Raw genomic sequence first — 27570 nt, forward strand, 5'->3', positions numbered from 1 at the left:
TTTGTTATAGTGGCGAATAGATAATGACAATATTAAGTAGGTATTTATTATTATGAATGATATTTCTAGCCTTAAGAATAATAAATGAATGTCTATATCTTATGATTTTCTTGTACACTGCATATTTATCTAATAATCTTTTTCTTCCATAATTGATATCGGTAGTAGTTATTTTTTTCAGTAAATAAAATGGATCAATTTTAAATTTCAGGTACAGTTTTCTTTCTTAAGTCTCCGATCTTCTAGTGATTTAAATCCGTAAATCTAAACATTTTTCTTTTTCTCTGTACCCTCATTCCCGTTATATATTCATATATACATTATTTTGCCATTCGAAGATTTAGAAATTTTGTTGGATATATCCATTTACCTACTTTAGTTGAAATAATACATTTCATTCTCATGTAAGGGTCACACAACTTGAGTAGGAGAGGCAATCAAGTAAACTTAAATAAGTTAACATCTTTAAAATAAAGACTATACCATCTTTTTGAGATAGCAGTACTTTCATCTTCATGTTGGTTGATTTAGTTAGTACTAATACTGTTGACTTTGGATAATTAAGCAAATCACACTTTTTTTTTCTAACAAAAAAAATAACTAAAGTTTGGAATTTTTACTTTTTGTTCAGTTTTGTAATCTTTTTTTTTTTTTTGATATTCTTACAGATGTAGAAAGTTTTAAGAGGAGCAAAAATTAGAAATTCAATGCTTCATACTAAAGAAATAACAATTATAGGCACAGGCAATCAATTAAATTAGAATTTTAATACTATGAAATGAAACATTTATATGAAAAAAAAAGCTTCTCCTCAAATGAGTTAAGTCTAATTTTTCGTAACCTATAAACTTGTTCCTACCCCGTTATTTTTTCAAGTCACCATACAAAAGCCTCATGGATGAGACCTAAAATAAGGACAGTCTTTGGAAAAAAAATTTTTCTTTCGAGTTGATAAATATCTTTGATTTATATAATATGTTAGGACTCTATTTAATAATAAATAATACTTGATTCCATATATAATAATCGTTACGATTATTTATCAAATAAGGCAGATTTAAATTTGTTTATTGTCATCTTTCCTAAACCCTATTTATATAATATATATTTTGATTCACAATAAAAAAAATTAATAAAATATATTATTCATTATTCGCTTCAAAAGACTCTTTTTTTTTGCACTAATAATGAAAATTGGGGCTTTTTTTTTTAGATCAAAAATGAAAGTAACTGTAAGTATATAACCATCCTGATCTAACCAGCAGGTCAAGATTATGAATTTAAGTCGATACATGTTTTAAGCGGTCACTAAAAAAATGATCAAAAATTCCGAAACAATAATTGTGATGAGAAATAAAAATGTGGGCAATTAGAAAAATCATTTCATGCTTCAGACGTGAGCTTTAATTTTCCATTGATACATTTGTTCGAAAAAAAGAAAAGTAGTATATGCTGCATATCAAGGGATAATACTACATTGTAAAGTGGATTAATATCCTAGCTCAAAAATAAAACTTTATTTCTTGTATGTAAGTTACCATAGATATAAATTAGTCTATTCAAGGAATAAAGGAGGAAACACTTTATATGAGACATCTCCTTTATTTTTTTTTTGTTCTTATTAAAACTTAAAAACAACAGTCATAGTTATTATTTTATCTCTTCTGACATATCGCAATAAACAATAATTTATGTTAAAGCAAGTTTAGTAAATTTTCTAAATGCTTCTTTTCATTATTAAAGCGTCTAGAATCGAAGAAAAATGTGTTTTTTTTTTCAACCACAGGAAGATGGCCATATCCATATTTGTAAAATACTTACGTGTGCTGAACCAGGGTTTTTTTTAAATTTAGTTATTATTTCAAGCTCAGTTAAATACTTACAGCAAAAATATGTCACAAATGTCAAAAAAAAATAATATAGTGATTAATTAATAATCAAATCCAAGGTGAGAAAAATTCAATTGTTGCTGCGGTTGTCAAGTTTTGAGTTCGGTATTTTAAAGACGTGAAATCAGATCAAAAAAAAAAACAATATAAATATTATAACAGAAAATTTTTTTTTTAAAATTTTTTATCCTTTCTATAATTCTATTTGTGTTCTCTTCTTTCTAATTCTTTTATAACATACATTTGTATTGAAATTAATGAAAACAGAAAAGAAGGATATATTCCTCAAGCAAGTTGAGGATACGAATCCACAAAATATAGAAAATAATGATAAATATGCATATTCTACAAATAGCAGTACAATTGATGAAGAGACCAATAACAACAATTGTGGATTTAACGAAACTTTTGGCGAGCCAGATGCCAACCAAGTTTCTATAGAAGGTAAAAAAAAGTTACTAATTTTCTTTTAGTTATATAACTAAATTATTTTTTTTTGTAGGCGCTAAGAATGAATATGATTTACTTCGTCGGGAATTAAGTAATAGAAGCCATAAAGCTTCATTATCTCAAGCTGAAAAAGGCGAATCAAATTCCGAGGATTTCAATCTTGATGAATTTTTACATGGAATTTCAAAAGAAAAAGATGCTAATGGGCATAAGCGTAAGCACCTCGGTGTATCCTGGAAAAATTTACATGTTGAGGTATATTTGACATATAAAAAAAAAAAAAATAGATTTATATTAATTGATGCCATTTATTTCTCCTTTTCTTTATTGAAAAAAAATAGGGTCTAGGTGCTGATGCTTACACAATTCCTACAGTTGTTAGTCATATAACATCACTATTACAGTTCTGGAAATTTTTCAAAGGGAATAAAGCCAGCAAAAAAGTCATTATCGATAATCTTACTGGCTGTTGTAGAGATGGTGAGATGCTTCTTGTCTTAGGTCGACCAGGCGCTGGTTGTACTTCATTCCTTAAAGTGATATCGAATATGAGAGATTCATATACTTATATTGGTGGTGATGTTAATTATGGTGGTATCGACCCTAAAACATTTGCAGAACGATATCGTGGTCAAGTTTGTTATAATGAAGAAGAAGATCAACATTATCCAACTTTAACTACAAAGCAAACACTTCAATTTGCTCTTCGTACCAAAACTCCTGGAAATCGTTTTCAAGGTGAAACAAAGGGTGAATTCGTTGACCGTATTTTGTATTTACTAGGTAACATGCTTGGTCTCACTAAACAAATGAATACCATGGTTGGTAATGCCGCTGTTCGTGGCCTTTCTGGTGGTGAAAGAAAACGTCTTTCAATTGCAGAACAAATGACTACTCGTAGCGCAATTAATTGTTGGGATTGTTCTACTCGTGGTCTTGATGCTGCCTCAGCCCTTGATTACGTACGATCTTTGAGAATCATGACAGACATTTTTGATATGACTACAATTGCAACTCTTTATCAAGCATCTAATAATATTTTCAATTTATTCGATAAAGTACTTGTTTTAGATGAAGGCCATTGTATCTATTTTGGCCCTACTAAGGATGCCAGACAATATTTTGAAGATCTTGGTTTCCATTGCCCACCTCGTAAATCTCTTCCTGACTTTTTAACAGGTCTCTGTAATCCTTTAGAACGTGAATTCAAACCCGGATTTGAGGAATCTGCTCCTAAACATTCAGTCGAATTTCAAGAGAGATATTATCAGTCTGATATGTACAAATATATGTTGCAAGATCTTCAAGATTATGAAAATACAATTGCTGAAGAAAATAAGGCTGCTGTCTTTGAAGAAGCCGTTCGTGAAGAGCACCAAAAGCATGCTCCTAAGAAGACACCCTATATTGCCTCATTCTTTCAACAAGTGAAGGCGCTTACGATTCGTGAACATCATTTACTTATTAAAGATAGACAAGCTATTATCTCTCGTTATGGTACTATGCTTATTCAAGGTTTAATTACTGCCTCTTGTTTTTATATGCTTCCTTTAAATGGTCAAGGCGCTTTCTCTCGTGGTGGTGCTATTTACTTTTCTGCCATGTTTAATACCTTTATCTCTCAATCTGAACTTGTTCGTTTCTTGACTGGTCGTCCTATTCTTGAAAAACATAAACAATTTGCTTTATATAGACCTGCGGCTTATTATATTGCTCAGGTTGCTATGGATATCCCTTATAGTATCGCTCAAGTAATGTTGTACAGTATTTGTTCTTACTTTATGATGGGCTTGAACCTGACTGCTGGAAAATTCTTTACATCCTTTATTGTGCTCTTTTTCTTGACTATGTGTATGACAGGTTTCTTCCGTCTCTTTGGTGCTCTCTCATCTAATTTCTTCTTGGCTACTCAAATTACTGGTATTTTACTCATTGCAACCACAACTTATACTGGTTATACCATTCCTTATCAGAAGATGCATCCATGGCTATCATGGATTTATTATATCAATCCTATTACCTATTCTTATAAAGCATTAGTTTCAAATGAAATGGATGGTCAAATTTATTCTTGTGAAGGACCTGGTAACGCAGTCCCTTATGGCCCCGGATACGATGACTGGAATTATAAAGTATGTACTATGCAAGGCGGTACCCCCGGAGAATCTTTCGTCAGAGGTGATAGCTATCTTCAAGCAGCATTTTCATATAATGCCAAAGATCTTTGGGCACCTGATTTTGTTGTAGTTGTTGCCTTCTTCATCTTCTTTACTATCCTTACTGCTTTAGCTATGGAATATGTCAAGTTAAAGAAAACAGCCACTCTTACTAAGCTTTATTTACCTGGCAAGGCACCTAAGGCTCGTACGATTGAAGAAGAAGACGAAAGACGTCGTAAACAAGCTAAGATCACTCAGGACATGGATAAGATATCAACCGGAACTACATTCTCCTGGCAACATGTTAACTATACTGTCCCCATTAAGGGAGGTTCTATACAACTGCTGAATGATATTAACGGTATTGTCAAGCCTGGCCACTTGACTGCTCTCATGGGTTCCTCTGGTGCTGGTAAAACCACTCTCTTGGATGTCCTTGCTCGTAGAAAGACAATTGGTAAAGTAGAAGGTAGTATCTATCTTAATGGCGAAGCTCTTATGAATGACTTTGAACGTATCACTGGCTATTGTGAACAAATGGATATTCATCAACCTGCTGTCACTGTACGTGAAGCTCTTCGATTCTCTGCCTATCTTCGTCAGCCTTCTGAGGTCTCTAAAAAGGAAAAAGATGAATACGTCGAACAAATTATTCAGCTCTTGGAAATGGAGGACATTGGTAATGCCCAGATCGGTGAAATAGAAAGCGGTTATGGTATCTCTATTGAAGAACGTAAGCGTCTTACTATCGGTATGGAGCTTGTTGGTAAACCCAAACTTCTCTTTTTAGATGAACCTACATCCGGTCTTGATGCACAAAGCTCATATAATATTATTCGCTTTATTCGTAAATTGGCAGATGCAGGATGGCCTGTTCTTTGTACCATTCATCAGCCTTCCTCTATCCTATTTGAACATTTTGATCATCTTTTACTCCTCGTTCGTGGTGGTCGCACTGCCTACTATGGTGAAATCGGTAAGGACTCTCGTACAATGATTGACTATTTTGAATCTCATGGTGGACCCAAATGTAAACCTGATGCTAATCCTGCTGAATACATCCTTGAGGTTGTTGGTGCCGGTACTGTTGGTAAAGCTTCAAGGGACTGGGCAGAGGTATGGAAAGAGTCGGATGAAGCGAGGGCCCTTGATGCAGAACTTGATGAAATTAATAGAACCGCTGATCAAAACCCTACCCGTAAGGCTTATACTTATTCCACCTCTTATGTTACCCAATTCCGCCTAGTATTTAGTCGTATGTCCCTTGCCTATTGGCGTTCAACTGAATATAATATTGGTCGTTTCTTAAACCTGATGTTTACATCCCTTATTACTGGGTTTACCTTTTGGAAATTAGGCAATTCTTCCTCTGATATGATGTATAAAATTTTTGCCTTGTTTGGTACCTTTATCATGTGCTTCACTCTAATTATCTTGGCTCAACCCAAGTTCATGACAGAACGTATCTATTTTAGACGCGAATATGCCTCACGTTATTATAGCTGGCTCCCTTGGGGTGTTGCCGCTATTTTAGTTGAGATTCCTTACATTATCTTTTTCTCTGCTACTTTTATGTTTGGCTTCTATTGGACGGCTGGTATGCAAAATACATCTGCTGCTTGTGGTTACTTTTATATCACCTTTGTTGTTCTTGTCTGTTGGGCTGTTACTTTAGGTTTTGTTATCGCAGCTGTAGCTGAACTGCCTACCATGGCTGCCCTCATCAATCCATCCGTTCTTTCTATTCTTATCCTATTCTGTGGTTTGATGCAGACACCTAAGGCGATGCCCAAATTTTGGAGTTCCTGGGTTTACTGGCTTGATCCTTTCCATTACTACATTGAAGGTTTGACTGTAAATGAACTTGAAAACATGAAGATCGTATGTAAAGAAGAAGACCTCCTACGTTTCTCTCCACCACCTGGTCAAACTTGTGGGGAATATACAGCTGATTTCTTTGCTAATGGTGCCTTTGGTTACATTGCTAATCCTGATGCTGTTCAACCTGAACAATGCGGCTATTGTACATACAAATCGGGTCCAGAGTTTTATGAAGGCAATATGAATTGGAGTGCAGCTAACAAATGGCGTAATTTTGGTATCCTTTTTGCTTTCTTTATCTTTAACATCATTGTATTTCTTATACTTGTTTACTTGAAGAGAAAGCCAAGACGATAGACTATTTCTCTGTTTGTTACTATTATTATTATTATTATTATTATTATAATATGTGTATATATATTAGAAGTTGATATTAATTTTTTTTTATATGAATATCCTTATTTTTACTATTATAATTGTAAATGCACTTTAATATTATATAAAGTTGGTTTAATTATTATATCCTCTAATATTTATTAAAATAAAATATTTCTAACCAAAAGATTGTTTATAATCTCATTAACATCTATTTATTATGCTTTTATGTATTTATTATATGAGTTAAAAAAGTATAGTTAGGAACTATCAGTTATAAAAATATATACCTAACATTATGGATGCTAATCTAGTCTAATAAGGCAGCAATATATATTAATATATAAATATAGATAAAATGATACTCTTATAGCTTTTATAATACAATTATAAAATAAAGTACTTTACAAAATATCTTATTACTTTTATCAATACATGTTTTATGATTTAAGTCTTAGTTTAATATATACTTTTTTTTTTAACACTATTTTTGTTGGATCATAAAAAGGCTGCATATGTTAAGTCAATGAATAAAATAGATTATTTTAATTGGATAAATTCTCTCCCTGTTATGTGGTACCTGTACAGTATCCCTTTTCTTCCTTTACTTTACTTTTCAATATTATTATAATAAAAGTTAAGAATGAATGAATACCAAGCATTTCCTGTATTAAATCAGCAATTTGTTGTGAATAAAAAATACCAATTCATCCGAGAGATGGGACAAGGTGCTTATGGTGTAGTTTGGTAAATTCCCTTCTCATCATTTCCATAGTTTTTATATCGTTTTTTTTTTAACAAAAAAAGGGGACGATATATTCCTTTAAATATTTTCTTTTTCATAGTGCCGCAAAAGACACAGAATCAGATGATCAAGTTGCTATTAAGAAAGTATGTATTCAACATTGCTATTGGAATGATAACTTTTCTGTATACATTCAACATTATTAAATACAATTTCCATTTAGGTTTGTCGTATATTTGAGAAAACCATTCTTGCAAAAAGAGCATTACGTGAAGTTAAATTACTGAGATTTTTTAACGGACATGAAAATGTATATACATTAAAAAAAGAACATGGGCATTTGGAATTTGGAGAGGAAAAAAAAAAGGAAACAAAAGGCTAATTACACATTTGTTTGTAGATTACGTCAGTACTTGATATGGACATTGTTAATTTCCAAGACTTTAATGAACTGTACAGTAAAAAAATAAAAGCAAGGAATGATTTGAATTTATAACACTCATATAATATTTATATAGTTATCTAGTTCAAGAATTGATGGAAGCAGATCTTCATCAAATCATTAGATCTGGACAACCATTAACTGATGCACATTTCCAATATTTTGTATACCAGATTTGTAGAGGGCTCAAGTATATTCATAGTGCCAATGTACGTATTTATTTATTTGATTCAAACAACTATTATTTTATTGAATTCCTCCTCCCCCGCCTCTTTTTTTTTTTTTTTTTTTATAAAAAGGTTTTGCACAGAGATTTAAAGCCAGGTAAAAAATATTACATGTAGTGATAAAATACAATTGTTTGTAACATTAAAAGGTTCTATTTTACTATTTAGGAAACTTATTGGTTAATGCTGATTGTGAATTAAAGGTAATAAATAGTAAAGCAGCAGCTGTTTGATCTGATTTATTATAATTATTAGATTTGTGATTTTGGACTTGCTCGTGGATATTCTGATAATGCAGAGTATAACATTGGATTTATGACCGAATATGTAGCTACAAGATGGTATCGAGCACCTGAAATTATGTTGAGCTTTCATAACTATACTAAAGCCAGTGAGTTATTAAAATTGACATAAAGAAATAGAAGAATTAACCTATTTTTTTTCCTAAAAAAAAAAAAAAAAAAAAAAAAAAAAAGTTGATATGTGGTCGGTTGGCTGTATTTTTGCAGAGATGCTTGGTGGTAAACCTCTTTTCAAAGGAAGAGATTGTAGGTTTTTATATAGAATTCTCCAAGTAATTATAAAAATAATGTGTCTATGTTATAGATGTCGATCAATTGAACCAAATTCTTGGTATTCTTGGTACTCCTGATGAAGAAACATTAGTTAGAGTTGGAAGTGAAAGAGTAAGTAGTAGTGATAAGCACAAAATATACTAATACATATATAAATACACACATACACACATACATATAATCTTTCTCTTTTTTTGCAGGCTCAAGTTTATATTCGTAGTTTACCTAGAATGCCAAAAATACCTTTTGAGAATTTATATCCTGCAGGTAGAATATAAAGAGACAAACATGTTGTATCATTCCTTTAATTCATTTTTATAGCTAATCCTTTGGCAATTGATCTTTTAAATAAACTTTTGGAATTTGATCCTTCAAGGCGTATTACTGTTGAAGAAGCACTTGCTCATCCTTATCTTAGTGCATATCATGATGAAGATGATGAAGTAAACTCTTATCTTTCTTTTTTTTTTCTAGTATTTATGAAAAATTCTTTATTTATAGCCAACACATTCCAGTACGTTTGACTTTTCTTTTGAAGTTGTTGATTCAATTGATGAAATGCGTTGTATGATTGCTCAAGAAATTATGTCCTTTAAAGCAAGTCTAGGACAATCTCAGTATTATCATATTGGTAACAATGGAACCAGCTTAAAGAGACGTGAAAGGTAAATAATAATGATTTGATATTGAATAGTTATAGATAAAATGTTTTTTTTTACTATAGTATGTCTGCTCAGGATCGTGAAACATTAGTAGCTGCTCAAGCTAGAGCAACTCTTGGTTCCAATCTACCTACAGAAATGATACAAGGTGGAACTGGTTCTGTTGCTGAGACAGCTGTTAACCCGCTAAAATATCATATAGAAGTTGATGAGTTAGAAAGAGAATTAAGTGGTGCATATTAAATATACCTTATTATATACACGTATATACACCAGGGCTTTATATATTCAACTTTAAATGTTTCTGATTTATTACCTTTTTTTTTTTCAACTCCTTTAACACGTTTAAATACAATACAATAAATGCAGAAACTAGATTCATTCAAATTCAAATAAATAAATAAAAAGAAAGCTTGAATTACAACAGATTCTATGTATTACATAAACATTTCCTTTCCTCCTTTTCTTTAAAGTAAATTACATAATAAAAGCTGTATTATGATGGACGTATGATGTAAATTTTATTATCAAATCAAATAAAAAAAAATATTTATTTATTATTATCATTATTATTCTTTCATCTTTATTGTTTATTTATTTTATAGCAGATAAAAGCTTTATAGTAGTAATACTAAGCTTCTATTATTATATGAATTAAATAATAATAATAAAATGGTTCAATACATTTTACCTAAATTACTTTATATATGCTTATATGGTGTTCTTGGGTCTGCAATACCTTATTTATCCTTATTTTATGCAGATATACTTCATTTAACTTCTCAACAAATAGGTATCATATTGGCTATTGCACCTTTTATACAGAGTATAGCATGTCCTTTTTGGACTGTACAAGTAGATAATAAACCTAAATGGCATGGCATGCTTATGGCCATTCTAATGTTCATTGGAGGAATTAGTGTTATAGGATTAATGTTTATACCCATCTTTTTACCTATTAATGAAACATCGTCAACTGCTGTCCTGACTATCACTGTTATATTAGCCGTCACTTTTGCCTTCTTTGGTCAACCAGTCACTGTTTTAGTTGACAGTGCAGTTTTAAAAATTCTTGGTAATAACGGAATTTATTATGGTAAGTGTTAAGAATATAGAAAGAGTGAAGCGTAAATATATGCATATATATATATATATATACATATATGTATACATGTATACTATTATTATTTCTTCTTTTAGGCGATCAAAGATTATGGGGCTCAGTTTCAAATGGTGTTTGTATACTACTTGCAGGTTATTTTATTAATTTGTTCGGAATAAATTACGTTTTTTATATATTTGGAATAAGCGTAATTGGATTTATCTTGATTTCTCTTTGTACAACAGTGGTTTCAAATGATAATCATCATACTACTGCTACTGCTACAACTGAAAATTTAAGAATGCATTTAGATGAAGAACAAGGTCCACTTTTAAGTACAGCACAAAATAACAATAGAATAGCGAAAGGATATTATACGATAGATCCTATTGAAGATTATTATGATTCCTCTACTTCATCTAGTAATCATGATATTCGAAGACTAAGCACTACAACAAGTAGTCACGTAAATGCACTACTCATTGGGAACGATCATCACCATCTTTTAAATTTACAACGAACCATCACTTCACAGGCTGCTCGAGATGTACATGATGAAGCCAATATATTATTAGATCAAACACATGGACTACCTTCCTTGGGTCTTGCTTTATCACATATACCTACTGTTGATACATCCTTAACTGCCTTTGCTAATATAAATAATGAAGAAGACTATATTGGACTTAGCTTAAGAAATACAATATTTAAATCAGCAAAGGTATGGACATTTCTATTAATGACATTATTATTTGGTGTTTTTTATTCCATGATTGCACAATTCCTATTTTTATTTTTAAGTCAAGATTTGAAGTTAGAACCTTCTGTTATTGGCTGGACTGGTCCCCTTGGAGGTATCACGGAAGTTTCAACATTTTACGTTTCTCGGATTGTAAGTCGTCGTCGTCGTTGTTGTTGTTGTTGTTGTTGTTATCGTTTATTAAAAAAAAAGTATTTTATATAGTTATTAAAAAAGTACAATATCCGAAACTTAGTTACCTGCGCGCATTTAACTATCATTCTTAGAAATCTTGTATATAAGACACTTTCACCAAACCAGTCAAGTACTTTAATAATAGCATTAATTTTACAACTCCTTAATGGTATGTGATATATATATATATATATATATATATATATAAATATGTAGATGTTCAAGGAAAAGAAAAAAAAGAAAGAAAGAAAGGTTAATAATAATATTAAAAAAAAAAGGATTTTCCTACGCCATGATTTGGTCCACTTGTGTCTCAGAAGTAGACCAAATGTTTCCCGTAAATCAAAGGGCCATAGCGCAAGGCATTTTAGCAGCATTATTTTCGGGACTCGGGTTTGGATTAGGGTGTATTCTAGGCGGTTTCACATATGACCAGTATGGAGCACAAATGCTGTTTAACGTATCCATTAGTGTAGCCATACTTAGTTTATTTATTTTCTGGAGTGGAAGATTGATGCATTGTTAAGATTAAATATATCCAGGATACAAGTTAACAAGTAGTAGTAGTAGTAATGAAGAAATATAACATGTTGTATTAAAAAAAATACAGTAATAATAAAGAGTTTATATGTTTATGATTTAAATGAATACTATAACAAAGATGCTACCCGGTTATACTTACTTGTTACATGAAAAAGTGTATAGATTATATTATTTTCATTATTTACCTCATAAGAGGGAGGAATATATTAGTTGTACATTACAATCTTCTAGAATTTATTTGATACTAATATGTGTACATATGCAATCTAAAATAGTTTTATTGGTTAAAATCTTATATCGAGCACTTCTTTTTTTGGCTTCAAGAAGAAATACAACTATAAAGGGTAATTTGTACTATAAAATAATAAAGAAATAAATAATACTTCTCCTATTTATCTAGCCTCCCCTCCTTGGTTCGTTATTGAAATTTAAACAACAATATTTATAAGACGATGGAAGGAATTTTAACGTTTAAAGTATAAAAATAGAAATTACGAAAATCGATTATCTTATATTGATTGTATGCCTTTCTTTTTTTTTTCTTTGTCATTACTTGTTATATATTCAAACTCATATTTATAACTTCTATTCTTACAATTTATTACCTTAACCTTAAACATTCATTATAGTGTTGCATTTATATTCCTAAATGGTATATAATTTTTTCTAGAGTAATTTGATATACTTGATAAATCTATGGTTGACATACATAATAGATCTGTATCATATGAGAAAGTGTAACATTAGGGGGAAAAGAGAGAAAGAGATTGAGAGAGAGATTGAGAGAGAGAAAGAGAGAGAGAGAGAGGGACGAGCATCAATATAAATATGCTTTCTTTTTTCTTCTGTATTCTTTGCATATAAATATATTGTATTTTATTCCTCTTTTATTGTTAAAATATTTATCAAAATGACATTTGAAAATTATGAACTTTTAGAATTGCCACTTTCTATGTCAAATCATTTAACATTGGTTAACTACGATAATAATCATATATTGGATAGTGATTATGGCTCTTCTATCCCATTAATGGAAGTGACTGATTCATCTTTACCATCTTATGCCTCAGTTTCATCTTCTTCTACTCCTGAATTAAATTCCTCTAAACTTCCTGATAATAATAATAAAAACAACATAGCAACTAAGCCAAAACTTAAAAAGCAATATCAATGCCCTCAATGTTCAAAAGTATTTAATAGACCTAGTGCTCTTCAAACCCATTCTTATACTCATACTGCAGAAAAGCCTTTTAAATGTTCATAGTTAGTATTATTCTTATTATTATTCTTATTAATACGTATTAACATAATTATATTATTAGTCCAAATTGTAGCCGTTCATTTTCAGTAGTTTCTAATCTTAGACGTCATTTGAAGGTTCATCAAAAGCCTTCTATAAGTAGTAGACTTTCCTCTGAAGATAGACTCCGTTGTGTTCGTCAATTAATGAAACATAGTGAAGCGATATTATCTAATAATAAAAGGCAACGAACGATTGAATCCACAGATTATCATTTAATTTTGCCTAAATTATCACCAGAATTGCAGCCAGAGACGAGTATAGAACATGAGGGACACATGTTGAATTCATTACTACAACCGCTATTACCACAAGTGAGTACTAGAAATAGTCATGGCTATCAACACTGTTTCGTTTTATCTGATCATCATCAAGACTATCATTCATCTACATTTAATGATTCAATGTCTCATGAGACAAAGTTTCTGAACCATTCACCCGCTTTTACATTACCTAATGATCATCTCTTTTTAGACCTTCGTTTTTTATAAGAATATGCAATGCAATAGAAGTTTAGAAATTACATTAGTAGAATCAAGTTATTAGACAAGCTCAATCCTTTATTTTATTTTATATGTATATACTTTGTTGAATACTTTAGCATATTCATTTATTCATAACCTTATGATCATTTTTAAATTTATATAAATATAAAATTTAGTAAAATTGGGAAGCATCACTTAATTCTGTGTAACATATTAACAAGCATGAAGTTGTTATAAAACTTACTTAAAAGATACGAAATAATAATAATAAAAGATAATACGTAAACAGAGTTGTTGTATTACTTTTATTATAAAAACAAAAAAAAAATTTCGTTATCTTCTTCTTTCCTTTTACTTGAAATACAATTTGTGAATACTTTTTAAATAAATATATTCTTCCTTACATATTTTTCTATTTTGTCTTTTTAAATTCATATCCAATAGGGCTACTATTTTAGAAAAACTGATGTTCTGGAATCAAAATAAATAAATGATGGCGTAAAAATAAAGTTATACATATTCAGGAACCAGAATTTTTACTAATGATCTATCTAAACTTTATTAACCACCACGTAGTAGCAGTCATTGATTTTACCCGAAAAAGGAAAAAGTCATTTAATACAGATGCAGTCGATTGGTAGCCAATTAAATGAACAATGCTTTTAATAACCTGTCTGCTTCAAGTTTAAAGTAGGAATCACTACTCCCTAATGACCTTACCGTCTTTATTTATCAGCTTACAGAGTAGGACAACTGCTGTACTTTTTCTTTCTTTTGAAAAGATAAGCTTTTAAGACGCATTTATTCTTATCCCCTTGTACTTTCTACTTTATAAGGATTAAGAAATAGTTGATAACATTTGACAAGCATAATTACTGCTATCTAACTTGATTAAGAGATTCAGAAGAGTTAATTCTGTTATTTATTTATTTTTTATTTTTTATTTTTTAAAGAAGGATAAGTATATTGCAATATGAATAAAATAAATATAAAGAAAGGGAAAAAGTGCATATATAAAATCATAAATATGTTAATTTTCCTCCCCCTCCCCCTCATACACACACATATACATACGTACCTCACTTACACAGCTTAACTATAGATAATACAGAATTCTTTTTTTGATGCAATCTTCTTGACTATTTTGCTTTGTTTGAATGATTTCATTTCAGTCCATACGGAACACGATACATTAAACTCACGGACACAACTCAAGTCTTTATTTTATATGATATATACCTATACATTGCTCATAAAGAAGTAACGCCATACTACATTAATCAAGAATTCAAAGTGAATATATGCTTTTGTAATATTTTTTACTATCTGATGTGTTTAATAATATAAATCATGTTATCATTTCTTTTCTCTTAAAACAATAAGCTGCTATACATCACCTACTTTATTTTCATTGCTGCATAAACAAATGTTAATAGGAAGATACCATATGACGATAAACCAGTAAATTGTGAATTTTATCATCTATCCTAGTGCTACCATTTCTTTCTTTTTTTCACGTTATTTAGGAGATGTTCTCCTTATTATTTCACTTTTTTTTGTCCTTCCCTTTCCCTTTCCCTTCCTTCTTTAATTGTACCCTCACGCATATGAAAGAATAGAGGTTTATTCATCACGTTAGCTTGTCACAAATAATAATTTTATACAAAGAAGAAATTTACACAAGTATTATGTCAAGTTTGAAGAAAGAAAGGAAAGAAAAAAAAAACCCTCTCTTCTTCTCAGAAGCCTTAAAGGGTAGGCTATTTATCATTTCTCCTCCTCCCATTTGTTTTTGTATCATTCATGACGAAAAAAAAAAAGACTCTTTAAAGTGTGCTTTTTTATACAAAACTATAAACCTTTAACATATGATAATAATAAAAATAATAAAAAAGGAAATATTTTAAGCTTGCTTTCTTGCATTTTGTGTCAATCTGGCATGTTCACTATCATTCAAACTATAATTTAAATAAATAAATAAAGTGTTGACTTTTATTACAATAGATAGGATACTTACTGCTCATCATCAGACTCATATTCCTCCTCTTGGTCTATATGTAATAGTGCACTTTGTTCACCTCCTCTGTCAGATCGATAATGAGTAGCATTTCTATTCGTGCCATTCAAGTCAGATAATTGAACATTTTTATTAATAGGCTGATGATCTCTTTCTTCTTCTTCTTCTTCGTCTGTAAGTTCACCTCCAAGTTCAAAGATAGCAGATTCCTCATCTATACCATGATGTTGCCTGTTTTGAGTAGACCTAAATTGGTTATCGCCCTCACCATTCTCTTCTCTTCTTAAACGCTCCTCTAAATCCAATGCTTCCTCTTCATCTTGACTCAATTGCGTTAATCCATAACGAGCATTATTACTCGTAGGCCTCCATAAAATGATAATCACGAAAAAGACAATAAAATACAATATATTCAATAAACCATCCAACATGATCCAACGGTATTTCCAATTCTTTGCTGCCCAATCAATAGCCATACGTCCTGAGAAGGCAAACATGTTCAAGATAAAGATAGCAATAACGGCTAAAACAGAGAAGAGTAATAAACGATAAAGCCGTTTATACATAATCACTTTAACATGCTGTTTACGAAGTTCGAGGTCTCGAATTGTGTTTGTAATCGAATTGAGTGTCCAAACATAGAATATAGTCATTGTAGTTGAAAGAGGGAAAATGACAAGCAAGATCAAGAGTCCTGCCGTTTCAGGTGATAAAAGCATTGTGCCTAATGTATAAATCACGCCAAAGAAAAAGTGTGTACATGCAAGAATAATACATTTTTTCATTGCTGAACCCAGACTAGGTCTAATTATTATCAAGTAGTTAATAAATCTATCTGTTTATCTAATCTAATCTAATCTAATCTGATCTATGATGGTAATTGTATACTATATAAGATAATTACTTACTTGACAACACTATAGCCCATACAAACTATCAATAGCATGAAGAACGACATACTAATATAATAATAATTTTAAGCTATCATACTTGATCTAAACAAAAACAAAAAAATAATAATAATAATAATCCCATAATACCTTGTTCTACCTGCATTTAATAAAGCTACAAGAGCCAATAATCCATAAGCTATAATAATAATAATTAATTGTTATTTTTTATATATATAAACCCCATCTATTTTAAACTTTTATGATTTCTTACATGCTTTTCCTGTTTGATTATAAGCTTCCCAAAAGCCAAAATTAAATGCCATTTCAACAATAAGATAGAAAATAGCTGCTGATAAAAAGTGCTATAAATGTGTATATATATATATATATCATATAAAAGTTAAGAAAGTATACATAAACATAATAGCTTATATTTACTTGAACGGGTAAAATATCTCCCCAATTACGATAACTTTGAACGGACCAAAAAATACCAACAGCTAAATAGACACAAGTAAAGACACCATATAACTATTTTTTTTTGTTTGTTAGTAAATATACCTTTTTTTTTTCTATTCTTAATAATTTACTATTAATTTAGGGTAGTCAACAGCAGGTAATTCACCATAAGGGAAATGCCATTCAACCCAAGCCTCAAAATAAGATTCACTTTCATTACTATTACCAGGAACCATTGCTACACAATAATAGCCTGTATATTCTACTTTATATAAAGCCATTTCTGTTTGATTGCCTCTCATTGTTAGGGTCTCTGTAAAAATGCTTGTGGTATTTTGTTTGTCAACTGGGATATGAGTGATGAATTGACCCAATTGAGATGATTGACAAAGTTTATGTGATACTGCCAATGGATCGCAAACATAAACCATCTAAAAAAAAACCAAAATAAGGAAAAGTTATAACAACTAATAATATGACAGATGACTGACTTGTTTGAAAATGATACCTCTCCCAATTGATCATCATAAGTGCCAAGATTATTAAAGTCCTGCCATTCATATACAAGTAAGGACACTTTTCCTCGTGATTCACGTCCAACAGAAACTAGGGTACATGTATGAATACATTTAACATAATAAACATTATTATTATGTATATGTTTATCTACCTTTAATGTAAGGCTGAGAACCACCTGGAATATCATTTTTACTCCAAACACCTGAACAAGAAGTTGCAGAGTAATCATTACTTGTCTAGACAGAGAAAATGAATAATAATAATAATGGGAGTCGAAATTTTAATCATCAAAGTACAACTTTATTTTTCTTTAAAACAAGATTCCCTACCAAATAAACTTCTTCTGCATATAAAGAATTAATAAAGAAAGTTGATAAAAGTAAAGATAATGTAGAGAATAATCTCCATATTTTTACTGCTGTCATCTTTATTGAATCTGCTTCTTATAAGAAATAGGAAATAGAATTCCTATATTTGAAAAAAAAAAACAAAATACAACTAAAATTGATGAAGAATATTTGTCGAATTAAAAGGGTTCATTTTTACAGCGGAAGTTGAACCTTTTGTAGTATGATGATGATATTTTTTGTTGAACATTATTACAGCCAAAGCCTTCCTTCCCATCTCCCCCCAAAAAAAAAGAATAAGCCCAACTAGAAAACGGTGAATTTAGATTGTTAACAAAAGGACGGGCTACTAATAAAAATAATAATAGCTCCTCTCTTATAAGAATAAAAAGGAATCGAGTTTCTATAGGAGGGCGGAAAGTAAGGAAGTATGTGCGTAGTAAAAGTGACTTGAAAGAAAGGATATAAGATGGTACTAACAATTCTTTTCTGATATTGAATGCTCAAATCAGCATATGTATAAAATGTTGATTTGTTAACAGTTGTTTAGAACAAGTCTTCATAACTACGAAACGTGTTTGATTTGAATATGATTCTATTTCAACCTCAGTTTTAAGTTGTCCATCTATAGTGTTCAATACTACTTTGTTTAATTTAGTCAAATGAAATCAAACAGAGTAAATTGTTCAAGTATCAAAAGACTAAAGCTAATAGACGATTGTATGCTTATGTAATAAACCGAAATTACTAATATGAACTATATACAAGCCACTTTATTTATTTATTTATTTATTAAAAGTTAAAAATGTTGTTGAATAGTAATTTATGCATACTAATAAGTGATAATAAACTTGCCGGTCACATAGAGAAACGTATAGTACAGGAATGAATTGGAATACAAACTCGGAGTGGAATTATGATTATTGAATGTATAATCCGATTGGCTGTAAATTAGCATAGTAACTTTTTTAATTTTCAGACTTATTATTCTATTCTAAATGTACAGTTGATCCAATAAATTATGTCATCCGGGCCGAACAAAATGTCGTCCAATCAGAAATAAGTTTTCGCTGTCATAGGAATAAAATGTCCCCTCTTAGTTTTTCTGAGGAAGCTTTTGATTATCTCTTTCTTATAATGTCTATTGTAGCCTTACGAGATGAAGAACTCTTTTTTTTTTTTTTTTTTTTTTTTTTTTATGAAGATGGACAAAACAATATTTATAATGAAAACGGTCAATTAACGAACGTATGATCCAATGGAAGATGTCATGTCAACTATCGACGATCCCAATATTATTCTTGAAACCTTGGTTGATCATTCTTCTTATATGAAGAATAAGCCATTGGAAAAAACAACCAACTGAAAACAAAAAAGTCGACTACTTCAAAGCCAGTGAAAGTTGCCTCAAAGAGGACAAATGCAGACTATGGCATTAATCAGAGGATGACGTTCATCGATCGTATGATCGAATTACCTGTGGGACAGAGGTATGCCGCTGTGGTCGGGAGAGAATTAGGTGTCGAAGAACGAACTGCTCAGCGATGGTGGAGAAGCTACGAAGAGACTGGTGAAGTGCCGATCAAAAAATCAACCAGAAATCCAGGACGCCCAAACAACTTCACAGAGGAACACAAAGCTCACGTCTTGGACCTCGTTGATGACGATCCATAGGTTACTGTTTGTGATGTTGTTGAAAGTTTGACTAAATCCTTTGAGGATTTTTCGCTTCCAAAAATCAGCCATTCATAAGCACATGAACGAAACTTGTAACCTGTCAGTCAAAAAACCAAATTTCGAGTCTGAGAAACGCAATAGTCCTGAAAACCTACAAGAGAGATACGAGTGGTTTATGAAATGGAAGGATTCAGATGCTGACTTCACGAAAAACTGTATTTTCATTGATGGATGAATCAGGGTTTCATATCAATATGCGAAAGAATTACGCGTGATCTAGAAAATCAGAGCGTGCAGTTGTTAAGCTACCTCAGACAAGAGCTGCTTTTCATACAATCATCGGTGCTATATCTACAAAAGGTGTCATTCATATTGCGTTGAGAAAGCCTCCTCCACCACCTGCGAAAGATACAAAGAAACGTGCGAGGGACAATAATGACAAGAAGAGGGCAGTTACGGCAGTCGAGGAAGAGGCCGATACTACTACTTCTGACTATTCGCAGAAGCCTCCTCCAAAGGGAACCACTTCTGCTCACTAAACAAAGTTTATCAACGAACTCCTTGAGATTCTAGATGATATGGGAGATATGAAAGGGTCTTATATGGTTATGGATAATTGCTCTATTCATGGTACTAAACTTATGCAAAACAAAATCTTGAGAAGAGGTTACAAGTTCGTGTATTTGCCAACATACTCCCCAGAACTTAACGCAATTGAACAGTTCTGGTCTCTCGTCAAAGGAAAAATGAAGCGTGATAAACTTTTGCAGTCAGAGATCATGTCCAGTAGAATCAAGGACGCCTGCGTGTTGTGGTTTAGGTAGATTTAAGTAATTAAATAAAAGAAATAAAATAAAAAGAAAATAAGACAGAAGAAGTACGTTGAGACTTGTCAATAAGTTTATTAAGAGTTAATTCAATACAAGTATTGTTCTTAGTTATAAGTTATGAGTTAATAATGTAAGAGTATTTATATATTTTGTGGATAAGGATGATGAGTAATAAGAAGATAAAAATATAACAAATTGTATTTGATAATATAATTATAGATATAGATATAGATTTATGTCTTTAGTATATATTTATTTTTATAACTAATACGTGTATTCTGAGTAGAATCAATTATTACGCGTATTTGTATTATTTGTTTTAAGTATAAAGATAAGGAAGAAAAAAAGACAAGTCTGTGAAAACTTTGTATAGTTTTATTAAACATGAATAATACAAAAATTGTACCAGAAGAAAATAATATGGAAAAATGATAAGGGCTATTTATATGTTTTTTGTAAGGTAAGTCATATTGATAGGAGTGTGATTTAGATAAGTGAATACTGCTATAATAAAGCCTTTATGCACGAATATGCACAAATTTTGTCACCGAATAACTCTGCATGCAGTATGCAGATTTCTGCCTGAGCTGTTGCTGATATTAAAAATATACACGATTATTGTCTTTGGGATAAGCAACGCGTTAATATTAGTTTACAGTGAACATTCCCTCTATAACAATATACACCATTATGGATGTATATATAATATGTATGACTTGTATAAATAATTATGTAATTGAATATAACAGTCATAAATCTATTAAATTCTTATTATTATATAATACGATGTATATAATTATTTTTAATGCTCGAATCTCTAACAATGACTATTATTAAAACTGAATATTATGCTGTGAAGTACAATACACTAGTTTATTCGAATAAACTCTTTATTATTTAAATAAATGATAGTTTATTTCTATTAACTTAGTTGTAAATACGACTACAATCATAACACTCAAAATAACAAATATCTTCCATCTCTCAGGTACTAACATACGAATACTCATCTTTTATTCTGAAAATTAACAAAATAATATAGCCCAGAAAAGCATGGTGTAATTTGGTACGGGATTGATTTACGTCGCCGTTCATCTCTTCCAGAAGATCTTTATACCCGAATGAGGTACGAAACTACAGCGATCAAGCAATATAATATCAGTAATAGTTACAAGGAGGCGATCAGGAATATAATTCAATCAGTAAGTATATGTAAAGACGATTCAAATAATAATCAGAGCTACTAATCTGTCAATTAATAGACCAATCGTAATCATATGCTGGAATCTATTGAAGTCTTACGTTCTGCCGAGGGTAGTGCAGTTGAGAAGAAAGCACTAATTGACTTTTTTATGTTATTGTAAGCTGCAAAAATGTAATTCTAGATTTTTACTGACAACATTACCATTTTTATGTTATAGTGGTGAAGAGATTTATGACGATGTAGGTGATACTTTGTCTGAATCTGAGGCATGCCTCAACAGTAATTTGATAAAGCCTTGTTTGCAGGTATGTTCTCGTATGCTTCGTAATAAGAAGTATGACATTACTTATATACCCGGAGAAATTGAATTGACTTCTATGACTGAACAACTAAGCAAGCAAGGATTACTTGATAATCGTTTCAAATACTATGCAGATGGCAAAATAAGAATGAATGCTGATAAGCAAGAACTTTTGCTTCTTGAGGTTTCTTCTGCTCTGGGTCAAGCAACTCAAGACAAGATTGCCTTTGATCATACCAAAGCCATGTTTGGGCTTCTTGCCATATTGAAGACTCTCGTCTGCAAATATAGTCACGGATCATTTGAATCTTTTAAAAAAATTAAATTTCACTTCATTCACGTTCATGGTAATAATAGTAATATTTTTTCGATGCATAAGTCAACAGCAACTAACTTAATTTTGGTTTAATAGGCCAAGCAGTTAAACACTGGACAATGATGACTCCGGAACCTGGAGTTTATATCATGACAAAGGAACAAAAGGCCACCATTCCTGTGAACATCAACAGCATGGCTGATGATTTGATCTCCTATGTTCGATTCCATTTGAACTTGACAGTAAGATAAGAGTTTCTAATTCATTTCAACTGTAATGGTCACTGACCAAGTTTTTTTTAGGAGTTATTGAGGGAAACCTTGGATAGCATTGAAGGACTTCAAAAAGAACACCGAAGTCAGCTGCAAGAAGTAACGATTGACAACAAACATATATCAGCTGAGACTTTGTTATCAAGTGTTGTTAAACCAGTCATCATAAGGTTAAATGAAGGCAAACATTCCAAAGAAGTTGTGGACAGCCCCCGAAGTAGTTCAAACAGTCCTCAAAGGTGAACAGCTCATCTCCTTCTCAATTCAAATATTTTACATGTATTACGTTATTGCAGTTTATTTTGTGTATTTTTTCATCATTATGATTATTAAATAGCTTATCTTTGTCTATTTCTTTGCAAAAATAAACAAGCAAATAAACATTTAAGCACGTATATTAAAGTGTTGCATTGACGATGCTAAATAATATCTTTTATCATGATGTACTGGTAATGGCATGTCAAAGTAGTTTGTGTTGCGTTTAAAGCTCGAATAGGTGCATCTTCATTATGCAATGTATCTATACCGAGGTAGACAAACAGGGAAAGCTGTAATTCATTTGTGATTGAGCAAATACCATCAAAAGAATTTAAACAATAGCAACTCAAGAGCTTGACAAAGTCTTCACTTTTCACTCTGACCGAAGAATACTCTTTTTTTTTGTATGAAACGAAGAAAATTCGTCAGTATCACGAGCTTCTCCTAACAAATGTGTAATCACATTTGCCAGAAAATGTACATAAGATCACAGAAATAATTTAATATCTCATTTTAGCAACTTCTTTAAGATTAGGATCGTTCTTAAAAGATTTATTGAGCATGTTTTCCGCTATAGAAAAATGAGACTTTTGTAAAAGGAACTGATCATGTGAAAGAAAATAATAGTTTATAATGCTTACTTTATTTCATAATAATCCAAACTAGTTATAAAACAGGTCGAAACAGCTTTGGCTATATATGTGTTTATAAAAGTATCAAATACCCATCAAACTTTCCGAAAATGTGTATGTGTATACCATTGTTATAGAACAAGCTCTGGATATAATCATAAGTAATATTATAATAGATGAATTACATAATACAGGATAAACTATAAGCCTGAATATGAAATAAAACTCTGTACATAACATCTTGTAAATAATATAAAACTTATTGACATTCAATCGTCTAGATGTATCAATTATAAGACATCGTATCATTTCCACATATTTATTTTTATAGCCCTGACAAAGGATTTAAGTCGTCTTTGATCCACTAAAATAGACATCAGGAACCTATATACCCAGATCAAACGATTTAAATCTTAAATCAGAGTATTACAGCACCCAATATATAATCCATAAATCAGTCTCTTGAATCAGCACAATGTATAGCTGAATACTAACACTGTTTCATGACTTGTCTTTTTTATTGTTATTTTTACTTCTTTGATTTAGGATCCATTAGTATAAATACAAGTAGTTGTATAGACACAAAATAGTCTTTATATCATTCTTTTTACATTGAATAAACAAGTCTCAAACTATACTTCCTTCTGTTCTCTTTCTCTTTCTTTTCTTCTGTAAGTCATACCATCACATTTACCACACACATGATTTGAACTCACACTGCTGTTATAATTTTTGTCAATTATCCTTATATATGTGATAAACGACTTTAATGACTTCACTCAATAAAGTAAAGGATTATCCATATCAATTACATTCATTATACGGATTTTAGTTTCGTGCTGATTGGAAACTAGCAATTAAGGACTTATCAAAAGCTTCAGCATCTGTCATATTAGAGATACCCAATTTTAATTTTTAGAGACTTATGTGTACATTAATCAGAAATGAATGATATTTGCTTTAACGTTAGAATTCGTTCTGAAAACATCAAAAATAAAAATTGTCTTTTTTTTATGATTTAAAATTCTCATTCTAACGATATATAGCCTCGATCCATAGGTTCTTTGTCTTATATAACCAAGTTTTGGTATTAAATATTTATCGTAGAATTCACTAAGGTGGTAGCAGATTTACCTATTTGATCATTGTCACAACTTCTAAAGGTTTTTTAGCTCTCTACATTTCTTACCCAACTACCAATGTTAAAATGATTCATATATCTTCTATCATTTTTATCAGCTTTGGCCACTAAGTCAATATCCTTCCTTATTAAAGTAATTATTTTTAGTGTTGGATAGCTTATGTGATGTATCAGCTATAACAAGTCTGCCATCAGTTTTATACTTTTTTTTTTGTTGTTGTTATTAATATAATATTCGCCTTCATATTATTATTATTTTCGTCTATCACTGATGAGTCGATTGCCTCTGAACTAACATTTTTTTTTCTTTATCCCAAAACTGTGTTCTATAAAAAGTTGTGTGCTTATTTTTGCCATACAGGTTTTTTTTATGATAACTTATTCCTTCATGTTTTTTCATGTGCGTTGTTGTTTTTTAATTTGTTAAATTTAATAATATCTTCTTTGTCTGTCAATTCTTTACATAATATTTCTTCTATTTCAAGTCTTTGAGTATAACCACACAAGTAGTTTATACTATTTCCTTACTGTTACATATTATAATTTACAAGTATTCTGTAACCGCAACAAGTATGACAGTGGTTCTAAATAAATAATGTGTAACTTTTTATAGCAATTGTACTACACAATACGTATTAACTTTAGAGCCCATCCTCCTTTCTTTTTCATTTTTTTTTTATTTTATATGAGAAAAAAAATTATTGAAGAGGAAGTCCTTTATAGTGTAGAGGTGGATTAGATTCTGTTCTTGTTTGCTTCTACTACAGCCGTGTTACTCCCAGAAATTCTCTCAATGCTGCGGGCTTTCCTCTCTTGCATGGTAGGAAATTACCCCGCGATTTAACAACATCTTTTTATCGACCTCCATTTGAAGGCCTGGTGTTGAACATTGGATCCTGGAAGGTAGCATGTTATCATTAAAGCTCAGAACTAACCCCGATTTTATTATTTAATCACTCCCATCTACAGCTAACAAAGTTCATCTCTCCATGATCGCCGCTTGGCCTACAGAAAGGCGCTGCCCTTTCCGATCAAGTTATTTTATTTACCTCAATTTTTTTGTTTATAAACCCAAGATTTTAGGTGTAGTTGCCGAGTTGTGGTATTCAAAAAAAAAATAAAAAAACATTTCCCTTTTATGCATGCATATATTATAATCTCATATCATCAAACAATTTTTTTTAATAAGAATTCAACGACCATCGAAATAAATAAGCATAGTCAGTGTCACTTACTCTTCCTTTATTAAATTTTAGATTTAAAGTACCTGGACAAATAGTATAAAGGAATGCGGCTTCAACTTATTTATGTATTATACTTTTTCATGTTACATGAACTTAAGGAAGTTGGTACACTCTACTGACAATACTAAATAGGATTATTCTGTCGTAACTAATACTTTTCTAATGCCTCTCTGACTATAGATATTCTTATATGAATACCTAACTGTTAAAATCATAGATAAAACTGTGATATTACTTGTAAAATATCAAATAAAAATAATATAAAGACAAAAGAAATCAATGAGAGCGAACAATAGTTCTAAAGTCAATCATTTTTATTTAGGTATTTATAAGAATTGTTAAAGAAGTCTGACATAAGATGTGAATCAGAAAAGTGTTAGTTACGACCGAATAAGATATGTTGTAGATAATGAAGTGTTGGAAGTTTTTAATACTATTTGATAAAGTGGATCAAGAGAGATTTAGGGGAATCTAGATAGAATTCCTTGATCCGCTTGTTTAATCAAGGTACATAACATTATAAGTCAGTTCATGACAAAATGTATAAATGCAGATTATTTTTTATTTTTTTAAAAGAAAGAAACAAGGTGTACATTACCGCTGTTGAAAGGGTCTATTCTCTCAAAAGGATTACCCACGAACGATAATTGCTAGTAGGTTATAACAAAAGCTAACTTCATGCGTCCATTTCATACAATAATTAGTCATCTTATCAGCTTAAGTATGGCACGTTGTATTTAGATTGATTTCTGTCATATTGTTTGGATTAAACATACTTCGTATGCTTGTCAGAAAAGAAAAAAAAAGAAAGGCTCATATAGTCATTACCGAAAAGTATATGTGTATAGGTAATGGGCTACTTATTATGTTTGCTTACTTTTTCTTAGAGAGTATAGCAGAAATGTGAAACTCACTTAAATTCTTTGCCACGTCAAAGTTACGTTATTATTAGGTATATCAAATACATATTCTTTAAAGTACTCTTGCTATAGCGTTCTCTTTCTTTCTTTCTTTCTTTCTTTTATGTATACTGTATTTCAGTAAAAGTATTAAAGTCGTTTAACAATTTACTACGTAGATTCTTTTTTTTTATAATCCTAATGATGTTAATATACTCATACTTTTTGTTTTTCAGTAGAAAACTAGTGCAAAGTAATGTTCGTTATCATAATAAAGAAATAAAGAAAGAAAGAAAAAGGAGATTAATAAGGGACATTAGAACATCATTTACCTTCGTTTGCTAATGACTGTCGTTGAGAAATAGGTTGCTCGAGAAAAGAATCAAAAGTTGTTTCTACATTAGAAATAGCTTGCTTAAATATCTACTCCCATTTTGAAGTAGTTTCACTAAAACCAAAGAAACTACTCATTATTAAATCATTTAAACGCTTTATATGAATGGGATTTCAAAAAAAAAAAAAAAAAAAAAAAGAAATATGTAATATAAGTTTTAGGAAAAGCGGAAATTAAGTCTCTTTTTCAATATCCTTAATATATTGTACTCATCTTAGTTAATTTTTGATAATTTGATTGTAAAGGAAGAATAATAATCATGATAGTTTCTCTGATAAAATATTAGTCAATAGTTTACATAATCACTACTACATTACATCTTATATCTCCTATATTATTTAAGTCAATTATTTTATAACTTCTCTACTTGTTTTTATACTTCTTAAAGTCAATTTGGAGCAAAAAAATATTTTATTATACAAACAATAGTTAAAGAAGGCACAATATTATTAAAAGAC

General features: G+C 30.6%; 10 protein-coding genes across 10 annotated transcripts; 9 read left to right on the forward strand and 1 right to left on the reverse strand.

Moving 5' to 3' along the window:
* Positions 1-1359: 1359 nt before the first annotated feature.
* On the forward strand, positions 1360-6676 carry BX663DRAFT_482945 (ABC-2 type transporter-domain-containing protein; the record flags this gene model as incomplete). The annotated part of the gene is made up of 4 exons (XM_051524463.1): positions 1360-1396; positions 2157-2333; positions 2392-2594; positions 2681-6676. The coding sequence occupies 4 exons, from the start codon at positions 1360-1362 to the stop codon at positions 6674-6676; spliced, it is 4413 nt and encodes a 1470-aa protein (XP_051387297.1).
* Positions 6677-7412: 736 nt separating this feature from the next.
* On the forward strand, positions 7413-9588 carry BX663DRAFT_426556 (MAP kinase; the record flags this gene model as incomplete). Its single annotated transcript, XM_051522557.1, has 14 exons — positions 7413-7441; positions 7540-7585; positions 7663-7749; positions 7840-7892; positions 7958-8090; positions 8181-8205; positions 8277-8311; positions 8364-8499; positions 8585-8656; positions 8715-8794; positions 8884-8950; positions 9005-9126; positions 9185-9348; positions 9408-9588. 14 exons carry the CDS (start codon positions 7413-7415, stop codon positions 9586-9588), a joined length of 1230 nt encoding a protein of 409 aa, XP_051387298.1.
* Positions 9589-9923: 335 nt separating this feature from the next.
* Positions 9924-10616, forward strand: BX663DRAFT_495497 (uncharacterized protein). Its single transcript, XM_051525650.1, has one exon. The coding sequence runs from the start codon at positions 10018-10020 to the stop codon at positions 10450-10452; it is 435 nt and encodes a 144-aa protein (XP_051387299.1). The 5' UTR covers positions 9924-10017; the 3' UTR covers positions 10453-10616.
* On the forward strand, positions 10401-11442 carry BX663DRAFT_495501 (uncharacterized protein). Its single transcript, XM_051525651.1, has one exon. It carries the CDS (start codon positions 10509-10511, stop codon positions 11409-11411), a length of 903 nt encoding a protein of 300 aa, XP_051387300.1. The 5' UTR covers positions 10401-10508; the 3' UTR covers positions 11412-11442.
* On the forward strand, positions 11246-12052 carry BX663DRAFT_495502 (uncharacterized protein). Its single transcript, XM_051525652.1, has 2 exons — positions 11246-11339; positions 11412-12052. Exon 2 carries the CDS (start codon positions 11674-11676, stop codon positions 11905-11907), a length of 234 nt encoding a protein of 77 aa, XP_051387301.1. The 5' UTR covers positions 11246-11339; positions 11412-11673; the 3' UTR covers positions 11908-12052.
* A 902-nt stretch (positions 12053-12954) lies between these two features.
* On the forward strand, positions 12955-13715 carry BX663DRAFT_426884 (uncharacterized protein; the record flags this gene model as incomplete). Its single annotated transcript, XM_051522579.1, has 2 exons — positions 12955-13187; positions 13247-13715. 2 exons carry the CDS (start codon positions 12955-12957, stop codon positions 13713-13715), a joined length of 702 nt encoding a protein of 233 aa, XP_051387302.1.
* Positions 13716-15722: 2007 nt separating this feature from the next.
* On the reverse strand, positions 15723-17509 carry BX663DRAFT_426069 (lung seven transmembrane receptor-domain-containing protein; the record flags this gene model as incomplete). Its single annotated transcript, XM_051522519.1, has 6 exons — positions 15723-16530; positions 16635-16685; positions 16767-16791; positions 16891-16981; positions 17058-17150; positions 17210-17509. The coding sequence occupies 6 exons, from the start codon at positions 17507-17509 to the stop codon at positions 15723-15725; spliced, it is 1368 nt and encodes a 455-aa protein (XP_051387303.1).
* Positions 17510-19202: 1693 nt separating this feature from the next.
* On the forward strand, positions 19203-19618 carry BX663DRAFT_548375 (uncharacterized protein; the record flags this gene model as incomplete). Its single annotated transcript, XM_051531072.1, has 2 exons — positions 19203-19256; positions 19322-19618. 2 exons carry the CDS (start codon positions 19203-19205, stop codon positions 19616-19618), a joined length of 351 nt encoding a protein of 116 aa, XP_051387304.1.
* A 1792-nt stretch (positions 19619-21410) lies between these two features.
* Positions 21411-21999, forward strand: BX663DRAFT_409589 (uncharacterized protein; the record flags this gene model as incomplete). The annotated part of the gene is made up of 4 exons (XM_051522276.1): positions 21411-21439; positions 21494-21653; positions 21714-21811; positions 21873-21999. Coding segments are annotated over 4 exons (414 nt in total), but the record flags the coding sequence as incomplete, so codon positions are not given.
* A 33-nt stretch (positions 22000-22032) lies between these two features.
* Positions 22033-22787, forward strand: BX663DRAFT_426640 (uncharacterized protein; the record flags this gene model as incomplete). Its single annotated transcript, XM_051522563.1, has 3 exons — positions 22033-22312; positions 22378-22514; positions 22575-22787. 3 exons carry the CDS (start codon positions 22033-22035, stop codon positions 22785-22787), a joined length of 630 nt encoding a protein of 209 aa, XP_051387306.1.
* Positions 22788-27570: the final 4783 nt, after the last annotated feature.

The sequence above is a fragment of the Cokeromyces recurvatus genome (assembly GCF_025118155.1).
Source record: "Cokeromyces recurvatus strain NRRL 2243 chromosome Unknown BX663scaffold_2, whole genome shotgun sequence".
NCBI classification, from domain to species: domain Eukaryota; kingdom Fungi; phylum Mucoromycota; class Mucoromycetes; order Mucorales; family Mucoraceae; genus Cokeromyces; species Cokeromyces recurvatus.

What these genes read in the sequence shown, in the direction of transcription:
- BX663DRAFT_495502 (XM_051525652.1), top strand. Translation starts at nt 11,674, where the DNA reads ATGATTTGGTCCACTTGTGTCTCAGAAGTAGACCAAATGTTTCCCGTA.
- BX663DRAFT_495501 (XM_051525651.1), top strand. Translation starts at nt 10,509, where the DNA reads ATGTATACATGTATACTATTATTATTTCTTCTTTTAGGCGATCAAAGA.
- BX663DRAFT_495497 (XM_051525650.1), top strand. Translation starts at nt 10,018, where the DNA reads ATGGTTCAATACATTTTACCTAAATTACTTTATATATGCTTATATGGT.